The 17,844-nt window shown below is 45.6% G+C and overlaps 4 protein-coding genes across 4 annotated transcripts; 3 read left to right on the top strand and 1 right to left on the bottom strand.

Annotated features, from left to right (window-relative positions):
• The first annotated feature begins 1,675 nt into the window (after positions 1-1,675).
• Positions 1,676-4,245, top strand: BDV37DRAFT_255812 (putative ER to Golgi transport protein (Sly41)). Its single transcript, XM_032082761.1, has 2 exons — positions 1,676-2,274; positions 2,329-4,245. The coding sequence occupies exons 1-2, from the start codon at positions 1,885-1,887 to the stop codon at positions 3,589-3,591; spliced, it is 1,653 nt and encodes a 550-aa protein (XP_031938412.1). The 5' UTR covers positions 1,676-1,884; the 3' UTR covers positions 3,592-4,245.
• A 214-nt stretch (positions 4,246-4,459) lies between these two features.
• On the top strand, positions 4,460-7,364 carry BDV37DRAFT_255809 (putative NADH-ubiquinone oxidoreductase, subunit G). Its single transcript, XM_032082760.1, has 7 exons — positions 4,460-4,679; positions 4,741-4,764; positions 4,821-4,872; positions 4,927-4,941; positions 4,999-5,021; positions 5,072-6,953; positions 7,012-7,364. Exons 1-7 carry the CDS (start codon positions 4,565-4,567, stop codon positions 7,112-7,114), a joined length of 2,214 nt encoding a protein of 737 aa, XP_031938411.1. The 5' UTR covers positions 4,460-4,564; the 3' UTR covers positions 7,115-7,364.
• A 68-nt stretch (positions 7,365-7,432) lies between these two features.
• BDV37DRAFT_186347 (uncharacterized protein) lies at positions 7,433-9,151 on the bottom strand. The gene is made up of 4 exons (XM_032079585.1): positions 8,767-9,151; positions 8,470-8,690; positions 8,104-8,410; positions 7,433-8,038 (listed from the first exon to the last, which is right to left on the bottom strand). The coding sequence occupies exons 1-4, from the start codon at positions 8,921-8,923 to the stop codon at positions 7,560-7,562; spliced, it is 1,164 nt and encodes a 387-aa protein (XP_031938410.1). The 5' UTR covers positions 8,924-9,151; the 3' UTR covers positions 7,433-7,559.
• A 626-nt stretch (positions 9,152-9,777) lies between these two features.
• Positions 9,778-14,031, top strand: BDV37DRAFT_255803 (putative cytokinesis regulator (Byr4)). The gene is made up of 2 exons (XM_032082759.1): positions 9,778-12,802; positions 12,854-14,031. Exons 1-2 carry the CDS (start codon positions 10,420-10,422, stop codon positions 13,420-13,422), a joined length of 2,952 nt encoding a protein of 983 aa, XP_031938409.1. The 5' UTR covers positions 9,778-10,419; the 3' UTR covers positions 13,423-14,031.
• Positions 14,032-17,844: the final 3,813 nt, after the last annotated feature.

Genomic DNA, 17,844 nt, shown 5'->3' with positions numbered 1-17,844 from the left:
TGCAATCAGATAACTTTACAAGACTTGGGGTGCAGATAGGTTGAAGTCTGCGACGGTAATATTCGACTAGATTAACAGAGATATGTCTAGAATTCTTCCACAGTATGAGATATGACTAGGTAGTAGCTAGTGTTGTATCGTCCAATCTCTCTCATTCATATCATCCATCATTCATGTTCTTTATCGCAATGTTACTCCCCCTCAGTAAACCATGTCATACCTTCGCCAGAAGCAAGAAAACAAAGCCAGTGGAAACCAATCGGTGGGATATTTAGATACCCTTCAAATAGACTATATATAGATCCAACAAACCTGTCTCTGGACAGTAGCGTCGAAAGAGGGATTTTCTCTCTTTTTCTTTACGAAGACTTCGATGATTAGTGAATAGTAATAAGATATGATTGTCATATATTAGACGTAGGCTAGTTTTCTATCATTCCACCTCTATTATTATTACAGAGTATATTATGTTCACTTTGGGGGTTGTCTCCCCTGACTCTTTAGGGTAGTATAGTACGCAGCGTGAAAGCTTAAATCCCTTCCTCGGAGAAAAAAAGAGAGAGAAAAGACAGGGACGTAGGGTAGAAGGGGAAAGAAACTGTGAGCTCTATTACTATCTATATATCCCAAATTACTATAGGATCATTTTATCGTAATCAATCGTAGATATGCTGGGGATCTATGACTACACTGTTTGTCTATAGTTGAGTTCTGTGAATATTGTCAACATACTCCCTACATAAATCATGTTCATCAACTGCCGCTATTTCATCTACTACTACATGCAAAATGATCTCCAGTTCTTGGCACCTTTTTTCAATTTTCGCGCACCATCTCTGTAGATAGCCCATTTTTTGAACGCTCATAACTCAGCCAGTTCGTTATTAAATTGAATTCTGAAGTTTAGAACTAAATCAAGATAAATTTAGTTTACTGCAGATATTTTATACTTCTGATAGTACTGATTTTAAAACTCCACTCGGAACTAGAAATAATTAAGAATGGGCTGAGTTATGTAGGTAACAAAAGTGCCAAGAACTGAAGATCATGCATACTTTGTACGCTAAATCTGTCACGTGGTTCTACCATCAATATTACTACCACATATGCCAGACGAAGTAGGCCTGAATCAAGATTGACCGCGAAACAACGCACTTTAGGCATTAAATGGCAATCAGTATTCAGAGTATAGAGGCACACATGTAGATAAATCAACGAACAAGACTGATATACCATTATCTTTCCTTCCGTGGCTAATAAATTATATAGGTTCATGTAACATGCATTCAGTTGGTATGTGCCGGTCAGACAACGATGTTACTAATAAGACCTATGCTACATTGTAGTAACCAGGGCTTCGTCTCATGACTCGAGTTCAGCTTGTCAGAAGTTTTTGAGCCGCACATGAGACCCCTTACGTAGTAAAGTACTCTGTACACATTTAACAAGTTATACTGTGTAATTCCATTATTTATGGAGTAGGTCACGGGTAGGATGCCTGAGTACTCCGTACGTATCCCGTAAATTAAATTTGGTGATAAGGTGTGGTCCCGCACCATGTTCCCATCCTTGATGTTCATTCGCTAGAAAGGATTCGTCATCCAGCGACAGAACCGCAAACGTTACAAGACTGCAGTTGGATACTGTTCCATCCTATACCCCAACATCCTTCTAAGTCGACTTCATACACCTTTCCACCAGCACGCGAGAATTCTCCTTGAAAAATTTGCCTGAGAGAGTCGGAGTAATTGGCCTTCCTCAGCTTCTGCCCAGATTATCACGGACGTTTGTACGGCCGCTCAACTTTACCGTTCAGATCTATTTTTTAGTCTTAAGGAAAACAAACCACAAAGACATGAAAAACCAGTTACCAAGTGATTAGGAATGACTACAGCGATTGTTACTGGCACTGGACGGCGCTCTTCTATACGACAGTCAGATTTGCAGACTTCAGCGACTGATTGTACCTCACAATCGATGACTACCAGTCCGATAGACAAGTTCCCGCAATTCAAGGACGATCAATATGAAATAGCTGCAGATTCAAGAGAACCTCATTCAAGTTTTGCGACAAAGTATACACTGAATGATCGCTGGGAACCGCGCAAAGCATCCCATTTTGCTACAGAGTATACAGTCAGGCATCCAAAGCATAAGCCGAGAAAAAGCATCAGCGAGGCAATCAGTACCATCCGCACACGTAATGCCAGTGTGAGTGCCAATGCGCAAGAATTGGCCCAAGCCCTCCGGGCGCCGGTGTCATATAAACTGATAGTATGGTGAATCGTTCTTGCGCCTTATCAGGAATCATGGCTCACGTCTACATAGAGTCTTTGCCTTATCTGGTACATGACCTCCGCCCTAACAAACACGTCGTCGAAATCCATCTTGAATGCACTCCCAAAACCCATTACTCTTACAATTGTGCAATTCGCTTTTGTATCAATATGGTGCTTATTGCTGTCATATCTATCGAAGATACTACCATGGCTCAGGAATAGTGTACCAGCCCTCAAAAACGGTATCCGTTACCCCTCACGCGATGTTATAATGACTGCGTTGCCACTTGCAGCATTTCAGCTAGCAGGCCACATACTAAGTTCCATGGCCACTTCCCAAATACCTGTCTCGCTAGTTCATACAATCAAGGGACTATCGCCCTTGTTTACAGTCTTAGCATATCGCGTGTTCTTTCGCATCCGATATGCCAGTGCTACCTACCTATCTCTTGTTCCTTTGACTTTAGGTGTTATGCTTGCTTGTTCCACTGGGTTTTCCACCAATTTCTTTGGAATAATGTGCGCATTGGTTGCGGCTCTAGTCTTCGTTTCGCAAAACATCTTTTCCAAGAAGCTGTTCAACGAAGCAGCGCACGGAGAATCGGAGACACAATTGTCTGCTCAACGGAAACTGGACAAGTTAAATTTACTTTGCTACTGCTCTGGGTTGGCCTTCATACTAACGCTTCCAATCTGGGTTCTCTGCGAGGGTTATCCATTACTTTCAGATATAATGCAGGATGGAACCATCTCGCTGTCAGACAAGGAGAACTCTCTAGACCATGGTGCTCTCATATTTGAGTTTGTGTTTAACGGAGTCTCCCATTTTGCACAAAACATCTTAGCATTCGTGTTGCTATCCATGATATCCCCAGTTTCTTACTCAGTCGCATCTTTGGTTAAGAGAGTATTTGTCATTGTCGTTGCGATAGTATGGTTTGGCAATTCAACTACTGCTATGCAGGCAATTGGCATTGTCCTTACGTTCATTGGACTATATCTCTACGATCGCAACAGCCATGATGACCTAGCAGACCAAAGGGCGAACGCAGACCACTTTCGTCCGAAGGAAAACGTACTTCCTCTAAACATCCGGAGTACAACTAAAACATGGGATTCGAACGGTTATGTATTTCCATCGGGGAAAACTATTGAACGTCAGTTTCTAGACGACACGCATTCTTTTTCAACCAACCCGAAGAAGGACGATAATAGACCAGGCCGAGTCCGCCCCAGGGGAAGCAGTAATACTAGGGCATGGCTACCACCTGGCACAAAGCAAGAGACGACTTGGCAGCCAAGTGACTCTTAGATGGTCTTGGCCCTGATTTTCATGGTCATTACTCTGCTCCTCGGAGTGGTCTGATCTTGCGGCCTAACAATGTTCAATTTGCCGTGAGGTACCTTTTCTCTATCTTTTTCTTGCGCGTGCTTTCCCCCTTTTTTTCCTGGGGGCCGGGGGGGCTGTTGAACAATATCTTTGTATTGGTATGGAAGACTCTTAATAGAAGTACATGTTCAATAAGCTTCCTTTACAATGCTGTGATTTCGCGTGCCTTGTTTGCAGCTATATAAGCTACGCAGTACCTTCGAATAGTAGGAGAGTTAGCAGTGTGCGAAATCTTAACCAGTCAATGACCTGGCTCGATCGCTTAATTTCCGACAGAACTTCCTCAAGATATTCCTTAAGTTCTGAGGCTGTAAGCCCATGAAAGTTACCAGGGTGTACTTGGATACTAACAAGAGTCTATTAGAGAATAACTAGTGCCCGCTCGTTCGTTTATATCAATACATATACAACAATGAGTGTTGCCACTGTCAGTAAAGAACTATACCTTCATCAGGTAGTCACATCAATAGGATGAGAATAACCTTAAGGAGCTCCAGCTCAGTGCATTTGTTCTTGGGACATGTAGCAGAGGGGGGAGGGATAGAAGAAAGCCCTGCCACCTACAATAATCATGCCCGTGAATGAGTTTGATATGAGAAAGAGAGAAGAAAAAGAAGAAAAAGAAGAAGAAAAAGGGAAAGAAAAACACCTCCATGGTGCTTAGAAAACGTGACTAAACGGTGTGACTCGGATTAAATGATTTGCCGCATAACCGAGCCAATGCGAGGCGGGCAATTTGCGAGTGACGCCCCGACTTGACTGGCAGAATCCGAACAAGCCAAAAGTGCTCTCTTTAAGAACATCAGCTCTTCAAGCTCTGCATTGGGCCTCATCCACCCTTCTCCTCTTCCAATTACTTTCCCTTCCCTTCCCTACCCTTTTAATTTCTCGCAGCATGCGGCCGCAGTTGTTTCGTGCGGCCGCCCGGGCTGTCCGGGTCCCAAAAGTCAACTACCTTAGATCCTTTGCAACGACAACCCATCGCCTCGCCGAAGTAGAACTTACAATTGGTATGGCTTCGTTGATCTTCTAATTCCATACCTGTGTTGAAGCTGATTTCCATGGCTTTAGATGGCAAAAAAGTCTCAGTAGAAGGTGATTTAACCTCGCGATATGACGTTCTAGCTCTCCCTGCTCACACCTTTCCACAGCCGGGTCAGCTCTTATTCAAGCTTGCGAGAAAGCGGGCGCTACAATCCCAAGGTATAGTGACGTGCAGTGAAGATTACTAAATAAAGCTAACCATAATCCCAATAGATACTGCTACCACGAGTACGCTCAGCCCTCTCTAGGAAGCCACGTTTATATCCTCTGCTAACATCCCAACAGAAAGCTTATGATTGCAGGAAATTGTATGCTCTTATATAACGCCAAATTTAAAGATTTGCTAATCTTGCTTTAGGTCGTATGTGTCTAGTTGAAGTTGAACGTGCACCGAAACCAGTGGCATCGTGCGCTTGGCCCGTACAGCCGGGAATGATTGTGAAGACTAACTCACCGCTTGTCCACAAGGCGAGGGAGGGCGTTATGGAATTTCTCCTCGCTAATCACCCCCTTGATTGCCCCATCTGTGACCAGGGTGGTGAATGTGATCTTCAGGATCAGTCAATGCGTTATGGTGCCGATCGTGGGCGCTTCCATGAGGTTGGTGGCAAGCGAGCGGTGGAAGATAAGAACATCGGACCTTTGGTCAAGACGTCTATGAATAGATGTATTCATTGCACCCGCTGCGTTCGATTCATGAATGATGTTGCTGGTGCCCCGGAACTCGGAACTGCCGGCAGAGGAAACGATATGCAGATTGGTACCTATCTGGAAAAGAACCTCGAGTCTGAGCTCTCCGGCAATGTTATTGATCTCTGCCCCGTCGGCGCACTAACTTCAAAGCCATATGCTTTCCGTGCTCGCCCATGGGAATTGAAACACACCGAATCTATTGATATCCATGATGCTTTGGGCTCCAATATCCGGATAGATAGCAGAGGTATGGAGGTCATGCGCATCATTCCGAGACTCAACGACGACATCAACGAGGAATGGATTAACGATAAATCGCGGTTTGCGTGCGACGGCTTGAAAACCCAGAGACTTACAACGCCTCTTATCCGCAGGGAAGGAAAATTCGTCCCCGCGACATGGGAACAAGCACTGACTGAAATCTCCTCGGCTCGTCAGAAACTCCAGCCCAAGGAAAATGAGTTCAAGGCCGTTGCTGGACACCTAGTAGACGCTGAATCGCTCGTTGCCATGAAAGATCTAGCTAACAAGCTTGGTTCTGATAACCTTGCTTTGGACCAGCCAGGTGGCAGCTCACCCATTGCTCACGGTGTTGACGTTCGTTCGAGTTATCTCTTTAACTCGAAGATCTATGGTATCGAAGAGGCTGATGCCATTCTGTTGGTCGCTACAAACCCTCGCCACGAAGCTTCGGTCCTTAACGCACGCATCCGCAAACAGTATCTGCGCTCTGATCTTGAGATCGGACTTGTTGGTGAAAAGTTTGAGAGTACCTTCGACTTTGAGCATTTTGGCTCCGATGTTTCCGCTCTAAAAACGGCTCTTGCAGGGAAATTCGGTGAAAAGCTTGCCTCCGCCAAACGCCCCATGGTCATCGTTGGTAGCGCTGCAGCAGAGCACGCAGACGCCAAAGCGATTTTTGAGACAGTAGGCAGCTTTGTAGAGAAGCATTCGAGTACATTCAACACTCCCGAGTGGCAGGGGTACAATGTTCTCCAGCGCGCTGCATCTCGTGCTGCTGCCTACGAAGTTGGCTTCACCACACCCTCTCCAGAAGTTGCTCAGACCAAACCGAAGATGATTTGGCTCCTCGGAGCGGATGAAGTTAGTCAGAATGAGATCCCGAATGATGCTTTTGTCATTTACCAGGGACATCATGGTGATCGTGGTGCTCAACTTGCCGATGTTGTCCTTCCAGGTGCTGCCTTTACAGAGAAGTCCGGCACATATATCAATACTGAGGGGCGTGTACAAGTTACACGCGCGGCGACCTCGTTGCCTGGTGCTGCACGCGATGACTGGAAGATTATTCGTGCCACCAGTGAGTTCCTTGATGTGCCTCTTCCCTACGATGACGTTGAAGCACTTCGCGACCGTATGGAAGAGATTAGCCCTGTGATGCGCCGATACGATGTCGTTGAGCCAACATCTCTGGGCTTGTTGAGCAAGATTCAATTGGTTGAACAGAACAAGGGCACCCAGCCAACCCTGGCACCTTTCAAGAGGGTTATCGATGACTTCTATTTTACCGACTCTATTTCTCGGAGGTATGTACCCCTACGGTTGCTTCATCTACGTAATTTTTCGTTTCTAATCGAGATACAGCTCGCCAACGATGGCCCGATGCTCAGCAGCTAAGGCCACAGGAAACCCAGAGACAAACTTTATGGCCGCTGGTGAAATGTCTCCCCAGGCTCTGTACGGCTAAGCCCTTGCCACTTAAAGCATGATATGCCTAGGTTTTTTCTTGTTTGTCTATTGTCTAGGCGTTGTCGTTGTAACACCTATACTTCTTTATTGTGTTTTGTTCCCTTATCATTGAAACTGTTAGTCGTCATGTTTTGCCACCTCATTCCCAAGATGCCTCCCATATCACCCTCTGGTATAAAATGGGATGTCAGTAGCGGTGAACTTGTACATAAGATTGAGGTAAAATTCAGCTTTTGCGTATACAGGTACTTTAGGATCTTCGAGTATTCATTATAATACCAAACCTGTAGATGAAGCGTTAAAGTTAGTCGAATTTCACAAATTGAAGGGTGTCCAGCTTGTTGACGATGGTTATCACAAGATTAAAGAGTAACAAGTGTTCAGTGCAACACGAATTGCGGTATACGCCCAAATACTGTTTATTAATTACATACTGATACCAGTCATAGCTCATCGTCATCTGTCTCCCCAGCAGTATCCTCTGTATTATTATTCTCCTGCTGATGTGCCTGTGTTTTTGGCTTTGTTACGGCCGTTTGAACCTTCCTGGCAAATGGAAGCTCTCTTCGTGGAGGAGGAAGGGGCAGTTCCTTAATTACAGAGCGACCAGTTGGACCTCTACGTTCGAGCATATGTCTTTCGTCCTCACTGCCGGTCGGATCTGAGGGCGCGGGAGACCCTTCATCTGTGGTATTTTCGTCACTTTCCTCCAGAGGCTGAGGTGTTGAAGATCGCTCATCGGCCGTTTCATTGGCCTTCTCAGAGTCATTTGAGTGCATAGTTTGATCGAATTCCATTGTTTCGAATCCCGCTTCACTCTCCGCCTCATCATCACTCATTTCCGCAGCAGTACGCTTCGTGACCCGGATACTTTTGTGCGGTCGGAGATGCTGATCTGATGTTGCATTCTGAATGCAAGACACTGGTTTTATAAAATCACGGGTCAACGGTCAATCCCGTGCTGGATAATATCTAACCTGACCTCACCTTTTTCTGGGTCTACTTTTGCAGTGGCTAGCAGGCGTTGCTGGTTGCGTATCTTGAGCTTCTTTTCGTTCAGCAGCTGGAGAAAATTGACTATTAGTTGTTCTTCGTGCTGTGTCTTCGCGGAAACGAACTCCTCGAGCTGCTTGTTGAGTTGTCTAATCATGGTCTCAGCACTGCGGTAGCGAGCAAGCAAAGAAGTGAAGCGCTGCTCAAGGGTATAGGCCCTGACGGCAGCAAGCCCTGCCCAGTCAAAGAGCTGGATAGATTGCTGGTCATCTTGTCTGAGAGTCACGGATCCAAGTCTTTGCTGTAAATTGTTACGTTGTCAGAGATTAAAATATGTGTTTACATGCAAAATGCACATACAGTTATGGTCTGGATCCTCTTTCGAATAGTGATCACTAGCTCCTTATCTTCGGCGTCACTGGCTCCAATGATGCTAGCCGACGATTCAATACCACACAGCTTCTTCATCTTCGCGTCGGACTCATCCAGCTGGCCAAAGACATGTGACACAATTTGCGCCCATTCCTCGTCGTTACCTTCATAGTTTTTGGAGCGAAATTCATGTAGGTGCGACTTATGCACTGCCCTGATTGTCTTAGCTCATGCTCCATTACTTGAACAACAAATAAAATCCAGCAAGGTAAGAGGTCGGCGTACCTGTACAAGTATACGGGTTCTCGCCTTCAGTAGCCGTAACGTTCAAGTCCACAAGAGACGAGCCAGTGCGAGTGATATGAACAAGTACATATGATTCAGGATTGTCAGCCCTGGGTAGACGCAGAACCCGAGGAGACAAGCCAAGCTCGGAGGACATACTGAGGAGTGCCAGAGATGGCTGAGTGACAGGCAATTTAGAACAGAGGGAATATTGGTACTAATGCTGCTGCTGCTATTTAAGCTAGTATCTTAAAGCTTCAGATGCAGTGGGTCATCATAGGCTACAGGCCAGGTATAGAGATGGCTGCCTGTTAGGTTCCTCTGACCCATCAAAAAAAAAAAGGTAAGGTTAAGAATGAGGACGAGCCACAAAGTAGCACTGCAGGTGATGTGCGGAGGTATGGTGCAGTACTCCACTAACATTAGTAGTGCGCGCCTTAACTACTTTTAGTAAAATTTAAAACATTGCCATTGGAAGCTTCTCTGTTGGGAAGAGAGCTTCACGTATACTTTGACATGTATGGTTCGAGATTCTAGATAGATACGATGTATAAAGTCCTCGAGGTCTGTCTTGTCAAAGGCGTTGTTTGATTTGGCTGGTAATATACTATATTTATTCTACCTTGAACTGGTATGAAAACAGACTACCTAGAATGGGTTGGAATATTTGATACATCATTACACCCTGTAGTTTACTCTATACACATCGAATGTTTATTCATAGCTACCGGAGCAACCTAACTGGAAAAACCGCCCAGAGTGTGTCAGGCGACTCACTTCAAGTGAATACCAGGTACGACGTACCTACTAGATCCCTCTGCCGAACGCATCCAACGGCTTGTGGATCCGGGTGAACAATACTACTAGTAATAAATTATAATACTACTAAATAGTATTAATACCATGCTATACTATTAACTACTAACTAATTAGTGCCACCAGACCCAAACTAAAGATGAGACTAGTGAGCAAATAATAGTAGTACTGTAAGTGCCTTTTCCCATGTCCACCCTTTTCCCTTCCTTATTACTTAAATCCCCGTTCCTCAGTCATTAACTACCCCGGAGCACTTTCTTCTGGAAAAGGGAAAGATTCACTCAAACCTCACCCCTTTGAAACCCCCTACAAATCATTGACAGAGGCTTTCCAGTTGGGATGTACCCGCCAATGGTTGTGTAGTTCATCAACCCCTTGTTACCTAACGTTTAAACGATCTCTCGTCTGAAGGAATCCTCCAGCCACCACGACCACGGCCACGACCACTCCACAACGCGGACCAGCACGACTGCTGAGTATCAGGCTCGTGTCGGTTTTCTCCGTAGGCCGGGTCACCTGTTCCGTTTCTCTTCTGTAGAGGCACGCGTGACTTCGCTTTTGACCCTCTACCACCCGTCTACGATTCTTTTGGTTTTGACGTATCAATATTTTGCGAAGGAGACGGGGCTTCAGGAAATACGCACCATTCCAGGAAAAAGAAAGAAATCGCTCCACCTACCAAACCCGCAACGTCACCGTAATCCAGCCGATTCCATTCACACGGAATGACGTTCCTCTTCTGTATCAACGCAGTGGGTTTCAACGCCGAAAATATCTGAACCTGTCCCTCGGAAATACGATCTATACTTTTCGTTTTTGTTCAACACTTTTTCTGACATGGAGTCGTTAACACTCCAGGTACGCCGTGGTGAAGAAACAATCGAATGTTGGGACGATGATGACGACCTACAATGCTACGAGGACATCCAATTACGCACCGCATCAAGTGCCACATCAGTAACTAATTCATCTATTCGTCGGTCTGGTCACCGAGATTCAATTTCCTCTCGTCGTTCCGGACGCTCCGATCTTGACTCCAACTTGGGTGAAGACGAGGATTGGCAAGTTCAACTATTGGATAATGAAGAAGGTGTGAACGAAGAAGCCATAGCGTCTGCCAAAAGTGCAGGAATTCCTTTACCTGCAAACTTGCCCAGGTCAGCTCTCGTCGGGGGCACTATTAAACGCCTGGGGCGGAGGAAACCTAAGCAAAACTTTGTTGATGACTGGTCCGAAGACGTGGAGTTCCCAGGACCAGATGGTGTCTTGGAGTTAAGGAGTCCACAAGAGTCGACGTTCCCGGAATCGCTCCGGCAGATTAGCTCTGCTGCTACGAGCCCTGTGAAAACGTCGGCCTCACCCTTCTGGAGTGATGACATTTCTTCCCACTTGCAGTCTGCACTCGCAAATTTGGATAGCTACCCGGTCGATGATAGTGTCGACGATGCAGATGATGTTCCTACAATCAGAGCTCCAGTATCTCGGTCTCCGCAGAGGAATGGTTTCCTTAGCAATTCGAAGCCTGACAAACAGAACCGTGACTCAGAGGACTTTGAGCAGGATTTTGAATTGCCGGCAGATGACCTGCCTTTACAACTATCACATCGACAGCGGATCTCGAGGATTTCAAGTCCTACGCCGGATGAATTAGATATTGACTGGTCCGAAGGCAGTATTGGTGTCCGATTTGGTGGTACTACAAGGGATCATCGATCGAATCCAAGCTCTTCGGTCTCTGTAGTCAGTCCCAGTGCTTCCAGTTGCCTAACTGCGGAGAGTGAGGATGAAGGTCTAGACGGCCTCATCATCCCTGACGGACCTTTGGACTTAGAGTCATCTCTTAAGAAGCGGCAAGAACCGAAGTATGTAAACTTAAGCCACCCGAAACTAGCGAAGCCAAGCCGTGAGTCGGCCAGCACAGATAACTTCTTCTCGGGTCTTGAAATCGAGGACGATGACGTCTTTGATTCAAGAAGGCTCTCGATAAATCCAAACGTTAAATGCAAGACGGAACGTCCTGGCAGCCCAGCCAGGCGTTCGGCAACTACTCTGACCTTCACGCACACAACAGGTTCCCCGAAGACTCGGATACCCCGTCTTTCTAATCACGATCGTCCGCACTCAACACACCTGGAAACCGTTTCAGAAAGCGGTGCTCCTCTATCGAAGTTCCGGACGCCTCCATCACGAGGAGGGGGGCATTCTTCGCATTCATCACTATCTAGTCTTACACCATCTGGATCTACATTAATGTCCCCGATTAACTCCGCTCCAAATAGACGACATGTCGGTTCGCGAGTCCCAAAGAGCTCCGTCGGTAGCGAACGTATCACTGCGGGAAACCAGCTACTGAAAAAGAAACGGTCAATGCCATCGATGCGAAACACACAACAGCCAGCGACACCATCTTTCCAGCGCTCCCCTTCTCGCCTAGACGGATCGAGCTTTTCTACCATCCGACCAAGAACTCCGGTTGATCGCGCAAATGACGTGAGAGCATTGAACCGTAAATCACATGCACCGTTTATCCCAGCTGGGGCGTCAGAAAATCAGTCACACCATGCCAGTGTCAAAAGTTACCGGCCATCCCGTCGTACAAATTCGGATAGCTCCAATGACACATTCAATTCGCAAGCGCCATCTCGCCTGTCTCGGTCAAATCGCCATGATGCTTTCGGTAACAGTATAAATGATTCAAGTCCCGAGGCCTTAGTCACTTCCTCAAAGAGAACACTTACCCGCCCAACCCGTCGGCGTAACTTTGGTGATGGTACTGAGCTGGCATCGTTTGATGACTTGCCAACGTCTACTTCAGCAGAAAGCCGATTCGTGAAGCTTCCTTCTGGACGTGGAGCCCCGCGGTCTCTTCGAAGTAGGCTGAATCGAAGCCACACCATACCAGCGAGGACACAAACTCCTACCCCTCAACAATCGGTACTCGGTACTACCTCAAAATCTCATGACTCCACCCCCAGATTTGCACGGGACACCAACGCTTCAAGAAACGCAAGGGAGCAGCGCATCGCCTCGATGACATTCAACGCAAAGGCTCGTGAGAATGCCTCGCTTACCTCTTTGAACGCAATCTGGAAAGCACAAACAGTCTCGCGGGTTCCTTTAACCTCGGCAATAAGAAGCAGAAAGGGTAGACCGGCTATTGCGGCTGGATGCAAACCACACTTAATTAAACCTTTGGGAGCAGGTGTCCAGGAGCCCAAATGTACGTTGATTCTCTGTTCGGGGATATTGGACTATAGACTGACTGACCTAGCTGTAAATGGCATGCAATATAACCCTACTGCTTTCCGTTGGGAAGGAAATGAAGGCTTGATTCGGGAGTTTGAAAAGGGTTCACCCAAATCACCAAAGCCAGCACCCGCTCTTATCACTAATGTAGGCGCGATGCAGAATGTGCAGGTAGTTGGTGGGATGGTGTTCGATCCACAACGTATGTGCTGGCTTAAACTGGCGCCACTGCAACCAGGGACAAAAGGGCTGGTGGCAATCCAGGATGAGGATGATGTTTTCGCCGGTCTTGGTGACCTCGACGACAAGACTAGCAGTTCCAGACTGCGAAACTCGAGTACCTATGACGATTTTGGGTTCGGTGGGAGCGGTGATGATCGAAGCTGTGGGGATTCGTCAGACGAGTGGCCTATGACGGAAGAATTTGATGTTGGCCCAGAATTCATCAGGCGTCAGCGCGCAGAAGAAGAAAAATGGAGACGTAAAGTTGATAGGTGGGTCGGCTTCGATCGTATGAGATTTGGGGACGGCTGGCGATGGGCTATTCGAGACTTGGTGCAATTTAACAGTACGTGGGACCACAATGGTGGGTGATCATCAAGGCATATTGAACACATACCCTTTCTGTTCCCACCACCCTCTGGCGAAAAGGGCGATGGAAAAGTAACGAAAAAAAGAAGAGAGAGGGCCGGGAGGAGGGTAAGAGGGAAGAAAAAAGAAAAAAAAAAAAACCTAAGGAAGAATGGGAAGGTTGGTGAAAGAGAAGTTGAAGCAGTGATACCCATTGGAGACATTGGGGTTATACTTCATTGGTCGATGCTCCACCTCCAACACTTCAAATATTTTGATGATGGTAAGAAACGTTTTCACGATAGTGGGATAACCCTATTTGTGGTTAAGCTGCAATGGGCATCCTGCATGAGGTTATGACTAAAGGCTATGGACTCCTTGACCTTAATGAACCGGTCGATGCTATGATCTTCCTCTCTGTCTGCTTTTCTTAAAATAGGATGTCGTGCCTTATGGGAGTATCGATACTAAAGAAGCAGGAGCTCTATGTATTTATAACTGCCGCGGTATATACCTCTTCATGTAAATGATTCAAATTCTCGTACCGACTCCATGTCCATTAATGCATCAGCCGTTCCGTTTGTATTAGACTAAGAATATCGCTCTAGGTAGCGAATCCGAGCATGGGATCGCCCGCCTCGATGAACAATTGGTGACAATGAGAGTATACGAGAAATACTACCTACCTCCTCATTTGCTTGTCTACTTTTTTTTTAAAAAAAAAAATAAAATAAAATAAAATAAAATAAATAATTTTATTCCCTCTCCCGACAATTGTTAACACCCATCGAGCCATTTTCGCCGATAGGAAGAAGAAATTCGAGGGGGGTGGTTGAAACAAAATCAGCCACATTTAAAATTGTTTCCTGTATTCCACATAACCTCACTGCTCTATCATCGTCTTGCTATTAGAAGTCTTCAATCAAGTCCGATCAGCCACGGCAGGCGGAAGCTGTTGATGAGTCTATACTAGGTCGACGCAGAGTATTATACCGTGGACAAGGGAGACCGTGCACCAAGTCTTCTAGGCGAGTTGCAACAATTGCCAGGCCACCAGCTTTCAAAATCTTACAGGGCACCCTGGTGATCTATCAGGGAACAAGTTGATGCACTCTGTTTACGAAACTGATAACACTAATGTATGATATGCACCTTCCCAGCAGGCCTCAGCCAGCCTCCGATGTTTTCTGTGAACATTGCAATTGTTTGTGTGACACAGCATCGGATCGACTACACGAAGACCCGAAAGGACAACTGATCTCTTCCTTGGCCAATGATATCGTAACAACTAGGTTGCCAACGCACTCAACCATGGAGTCTGGGTAGTATAGTAACTAACGGTCAAGGGACTCAAGGTAGACTTCATGGACCAAACACCCATGGCTCTCCTGAGTCCTGCTGCCCAGTAGCACCCACCGTATTGGTCTCACCTTAATATGTGTCAAATACATCATGGGTACTAGTTTAATTACAAGGACGGTGCCCGGTAGACGTTCGGTACTATCGCCCACTCGGTTTTTGCAGCTATTAACATAATCCATGCACTTGAATGGGTCACTAATGGGCGTTACTTCTATGATCCTGTCCCAAAACAAACCAGGGAGCATACAGGGCATACCCGGGTCCCAGGTCTTAGAGTAGTTGTTTGTACCGAATTCTAGAACGTGGCCAGGCCCCTCACCGCAAAGCTGACCATCAGCCACGCATTTCACGTCTACTATAGTAGTTCCGTCAAGTATAATTTGCTGGGTAGGTTCTACTACTCTTCCCCCCTTGTCCCTGTGCAGAAGTCCTAGCTTTATTTGGGATGCTATTTCTAGGGACACAGTGTACTTCGTAAAATAGGGTAATATAGTAAAGAGGCACATCTAAGACGAAGCTACTCACTATAAAGCTCTAAGTAGCCCTCTCCGCTCTCTTGATAGTGTAGTAGTCTACAGATTCGCCTTAAGCAAACTGCTAGTCCGCCGGTGTCCTGTTTTGATTATACACTAGAAAGTATATGTGCAAATGATCTAAAAGATGACACTTTGCACATACGGGCCATAGCATTTTGTGCTCTTTGGTCAGAATAGAGAATCCTTGGACGACATAAAATTGGTAGACCTTGTGCCAATGCTTCTTTATATCCACTAGACGCTGACAGCAGTAGCCAATAATAGTAGGACTAGTACTACTTGCATCACACTTCTGATGATAGTATATCGTACAAGTAGCATAGATGGCTCTGCAGGGAACCCAGCTCCATGAAAATTAACCACTGATATCAGCCGACGAAAACTACGGAGTACAGCGTCCTAATAGACCCCTGTTCAATTGTTGTGCACAGATAGGCAACGGATGGAGCCTCGTCCATCCAATCCGGTTACTTGCAGAAGGGGATCAAGGTCTCTTAGCAATCATGTTAACATCACTGACCCTTTGCATGGCAGTGTTGTTAATTATGCTGGTAGCTAGTCTATGATAACCCACAGCATTTCCTGCAAGCAAATGGATTTAGGGAAAACCAAGGACCCTGGTGTAGTACAGTGTCCAGGTATATTGTACAGCTGTACAGGCATCCGCTGTTAACCAAAACCCAGTAATGAGGCATTCCATAGTACATACCTACCCAGGGCGCGCCATGGGAAAGGAATACACTCGTTTTTTCCGACTACTGGCAATTACGGGTATACAAACACCCAAGCGTAATATATAGGTAGATACCTATGTAGTACTAGGTAGGTAGATCAATCCTGTCTTTATGTTATGTGTGGGCAACCAATTCATACAGTACCGTTTCATAAAATACCATATCATACGGCCTGCCGTTGGTTTCAGTTGTACGTACTCAAAAAGCAGGGCTGAAGAAAGAGAAAGTTTAGCAAGAACATGACCCGTGCAGAGTATAGCCTAGAGATAAGTCTCCTACAGGACCTGTAGGTTTATTTCTTGTTTGTATTTCTCTGCTTCGCCCTTCATCTATTCGAGGCCGACCGATCCACATACTACTTAGTATGGGTAAAACATGCAGTACTTATCATACGGAGCGGTGACCGAAAGGGCCCTGAGCCCTTCTACAGAAGCCTGTTCTAAACATACGTTTTACAGATATCTTACTCAATTGGGCTCAATCTAATTGCCAACATGTACTACCTACATTACAGAATACACGGCCTAGAATTTACGCCTACTGCTGCCTGATAAGACCATGCCGTACATACACACAGTAAGTTACTTTTTTCCTTGATGCGTGGGTCTCCCAGGAAACTAATAAGGGGCTTCATATGGGCTTCTGCGCAGAGGCTTCGCTACTATCTTATTGGATTATGTATAGTATTAACCAAAATAGGGGGTGACAAGCCTGGAGCAGTACATCAGTGGAAGAATACTAGACGATTAGTTGCTGCTAGGTACTACCGAGACAAGGTAGATACACACAGTCTCTTGGTCTCTTCATCCTGGATGAGGGAGTGCTTGTCAATATTCAATGAAGGAGCGGTGCGTAAGAAGCATGGAAGAGAATGAATGGAAAAGAGACTCAAACACCCATCATGTATGTGAGCGCAAGGGTCTATTTCTTCAGTGCAGCCAATTGAGTTGATTCCTATCTACTTCTCAGCTAAGCTGTGCCTCTCAGTGGAATTCGGCCCTCAATCACAGCATGGACCATTGATTGCTTTGCAACGCAAGCACCTGAGAAGTTAAGTTACAAGTGAGTTGCTGGAAGTATGAGAGACCTGAACTGTATCACTGGCACGCATCCTCCAGAGTCTTAAGAGTCTTAGCATGTGTCCCTGATTAGTTTTTCTTCTCTTTCCTTTTTTTTGTCCTTTTTTCCTTTTTTCTTTTCTTTTCTTTTTCTTTTCCTAGATATCTCCGAATGCATTTCCTCCCAATGTCTTTGTGCCACTGAAAAGGAAAAGGCTCCATGGAGACTGCCAAAACTTGACCTATTTTCTTCCTTCCTTCCTCTACCTACGCTCTTTTCTTTTCCTTTCTTTTCTTTCTTTCTTTTTTTTTCTTTTTTTTTTTTTGCAAATTTTTTTTTTTGCAATTTTCTTTTTTTTTTCCCTTTCCCTCTCTATATCTCCATATTCTTGTCCGATTCTCAATGATAATGTCTAATTGTCTGATCAACCTTGTCGGTTGACTCGGTTCCACAAGTTCTTTGGCCTCACCATCTACAGGCCTCCTTCGCTTTTCTTTCTTTCCTTCCCCTTCCTTTTTTTTCTTTTTCTGCCGGTCTTATTCACAGTGCGTTGCTTTCGATGTGATGGTTTCTTTTTTTTCTCTCATCTTTCGCCCTTCTGCCTCTCTTTCCCTCTCTTCTGCAGGAGGTACCTTACAGAGTCTTGTCTGGACATTCTTTCTTAGCCCCAATGCTATATCCCCCATGTTATTCCCTATATTACTTTTTATATGTCAAAGTCGATAATAGTCAAAGCTTTTTTTTTTTTTTTTTTT

Source organism: Aspergillus pseudonomiae (genome assembly GCF_009193645.1).
Source record: "Aspergillus pseudonomiae strain CBS 119388 unplaced genomic scaffold BDV37scaffold_68, whole genome shotgun sequence".
Taxonomy (NCBI): domain Eukaryota; kingdom Fungi; phylum Ascomycota; class Eurotiomycetes; order Eurotiales; family Aspergillaceae; genus Aspergillus; species Aspergillus pseudonomiae.
Note: the sequence above shows the minus strand (reverse complement) of the source record. Positions and strands in the feature narration are given on the sequence as shown.

Coding starts and splice junctions, on each gene's coding strand:
- BDV37DRAFT_255812 (XM_032082761.1), top strand. CDS start 1,885: ATGACTACAGCGATTGTTACTGGCACTGGACGGCGCTCTTCTATACGA. Junction 2,275..2,328: donor CGGTGTCATATAAACTGATA/GTATGGTGAATC, acceptor ACGTCTACATAG/AGTCTTTGCCTTATCTGGTA.
- BDV37DRAFT_255809 (XM_032082760.1), top strand. CDS start 4,565: ATGCGGCCGCAGTTGTTTCGTGCGGCCGCCCGGGCTGTCCGGGTCCCA. Junction 4,765..4,820: donor CAAAAAAGTCTCAGTAGAAG/GTGATTTAACCT, acceptor ACCTTTCCACAG/CCGGGTCAGCTCTTATTCAA. Junction 6,954..7,011: donor ACCGACTCTATTTCTCGGAG/GTATGTACCCCT, acceptor ATCGAGATACAG/CTCGCCAACGATGGCCCGAT.
- BDV37DRAFT_186347 (XM_032079585.1), bottom strand. CDS start 8,923: ATGTCCTCCGAGCTTGGCTTGTCTCCTCGGGTTCTGCGTCTACCCAGG. Junction 8,691..8,766: donor GAACCCGTATACTTGTACAG/GTACGCCGACCT, acceptor CAATCAGGGCAG/TGCATAAGTCGCACCTACAT. Junction 8,039..8,103: donor AAAAGTAGACCCAGAAAAAG/GTGAGGTCAGGT, acceptor TTATAAAACCAG/TGTCTTGCATTCAGAATGCA.
- BDV37DRAFT_255803 (XM_032082759.1), top strand. CDS start 10,420: ATGGAGTCGTTAACACTCCAGGTACGCCGTGGTGAAGAAACAATCGAA. Junction 12,803..12,853: donor AGGTGTCCAGGAGCCCAAAT/GTACGTTGATTC, acceptor TGACTGACCTAG/CTGTAAATGGCATGCAATAT.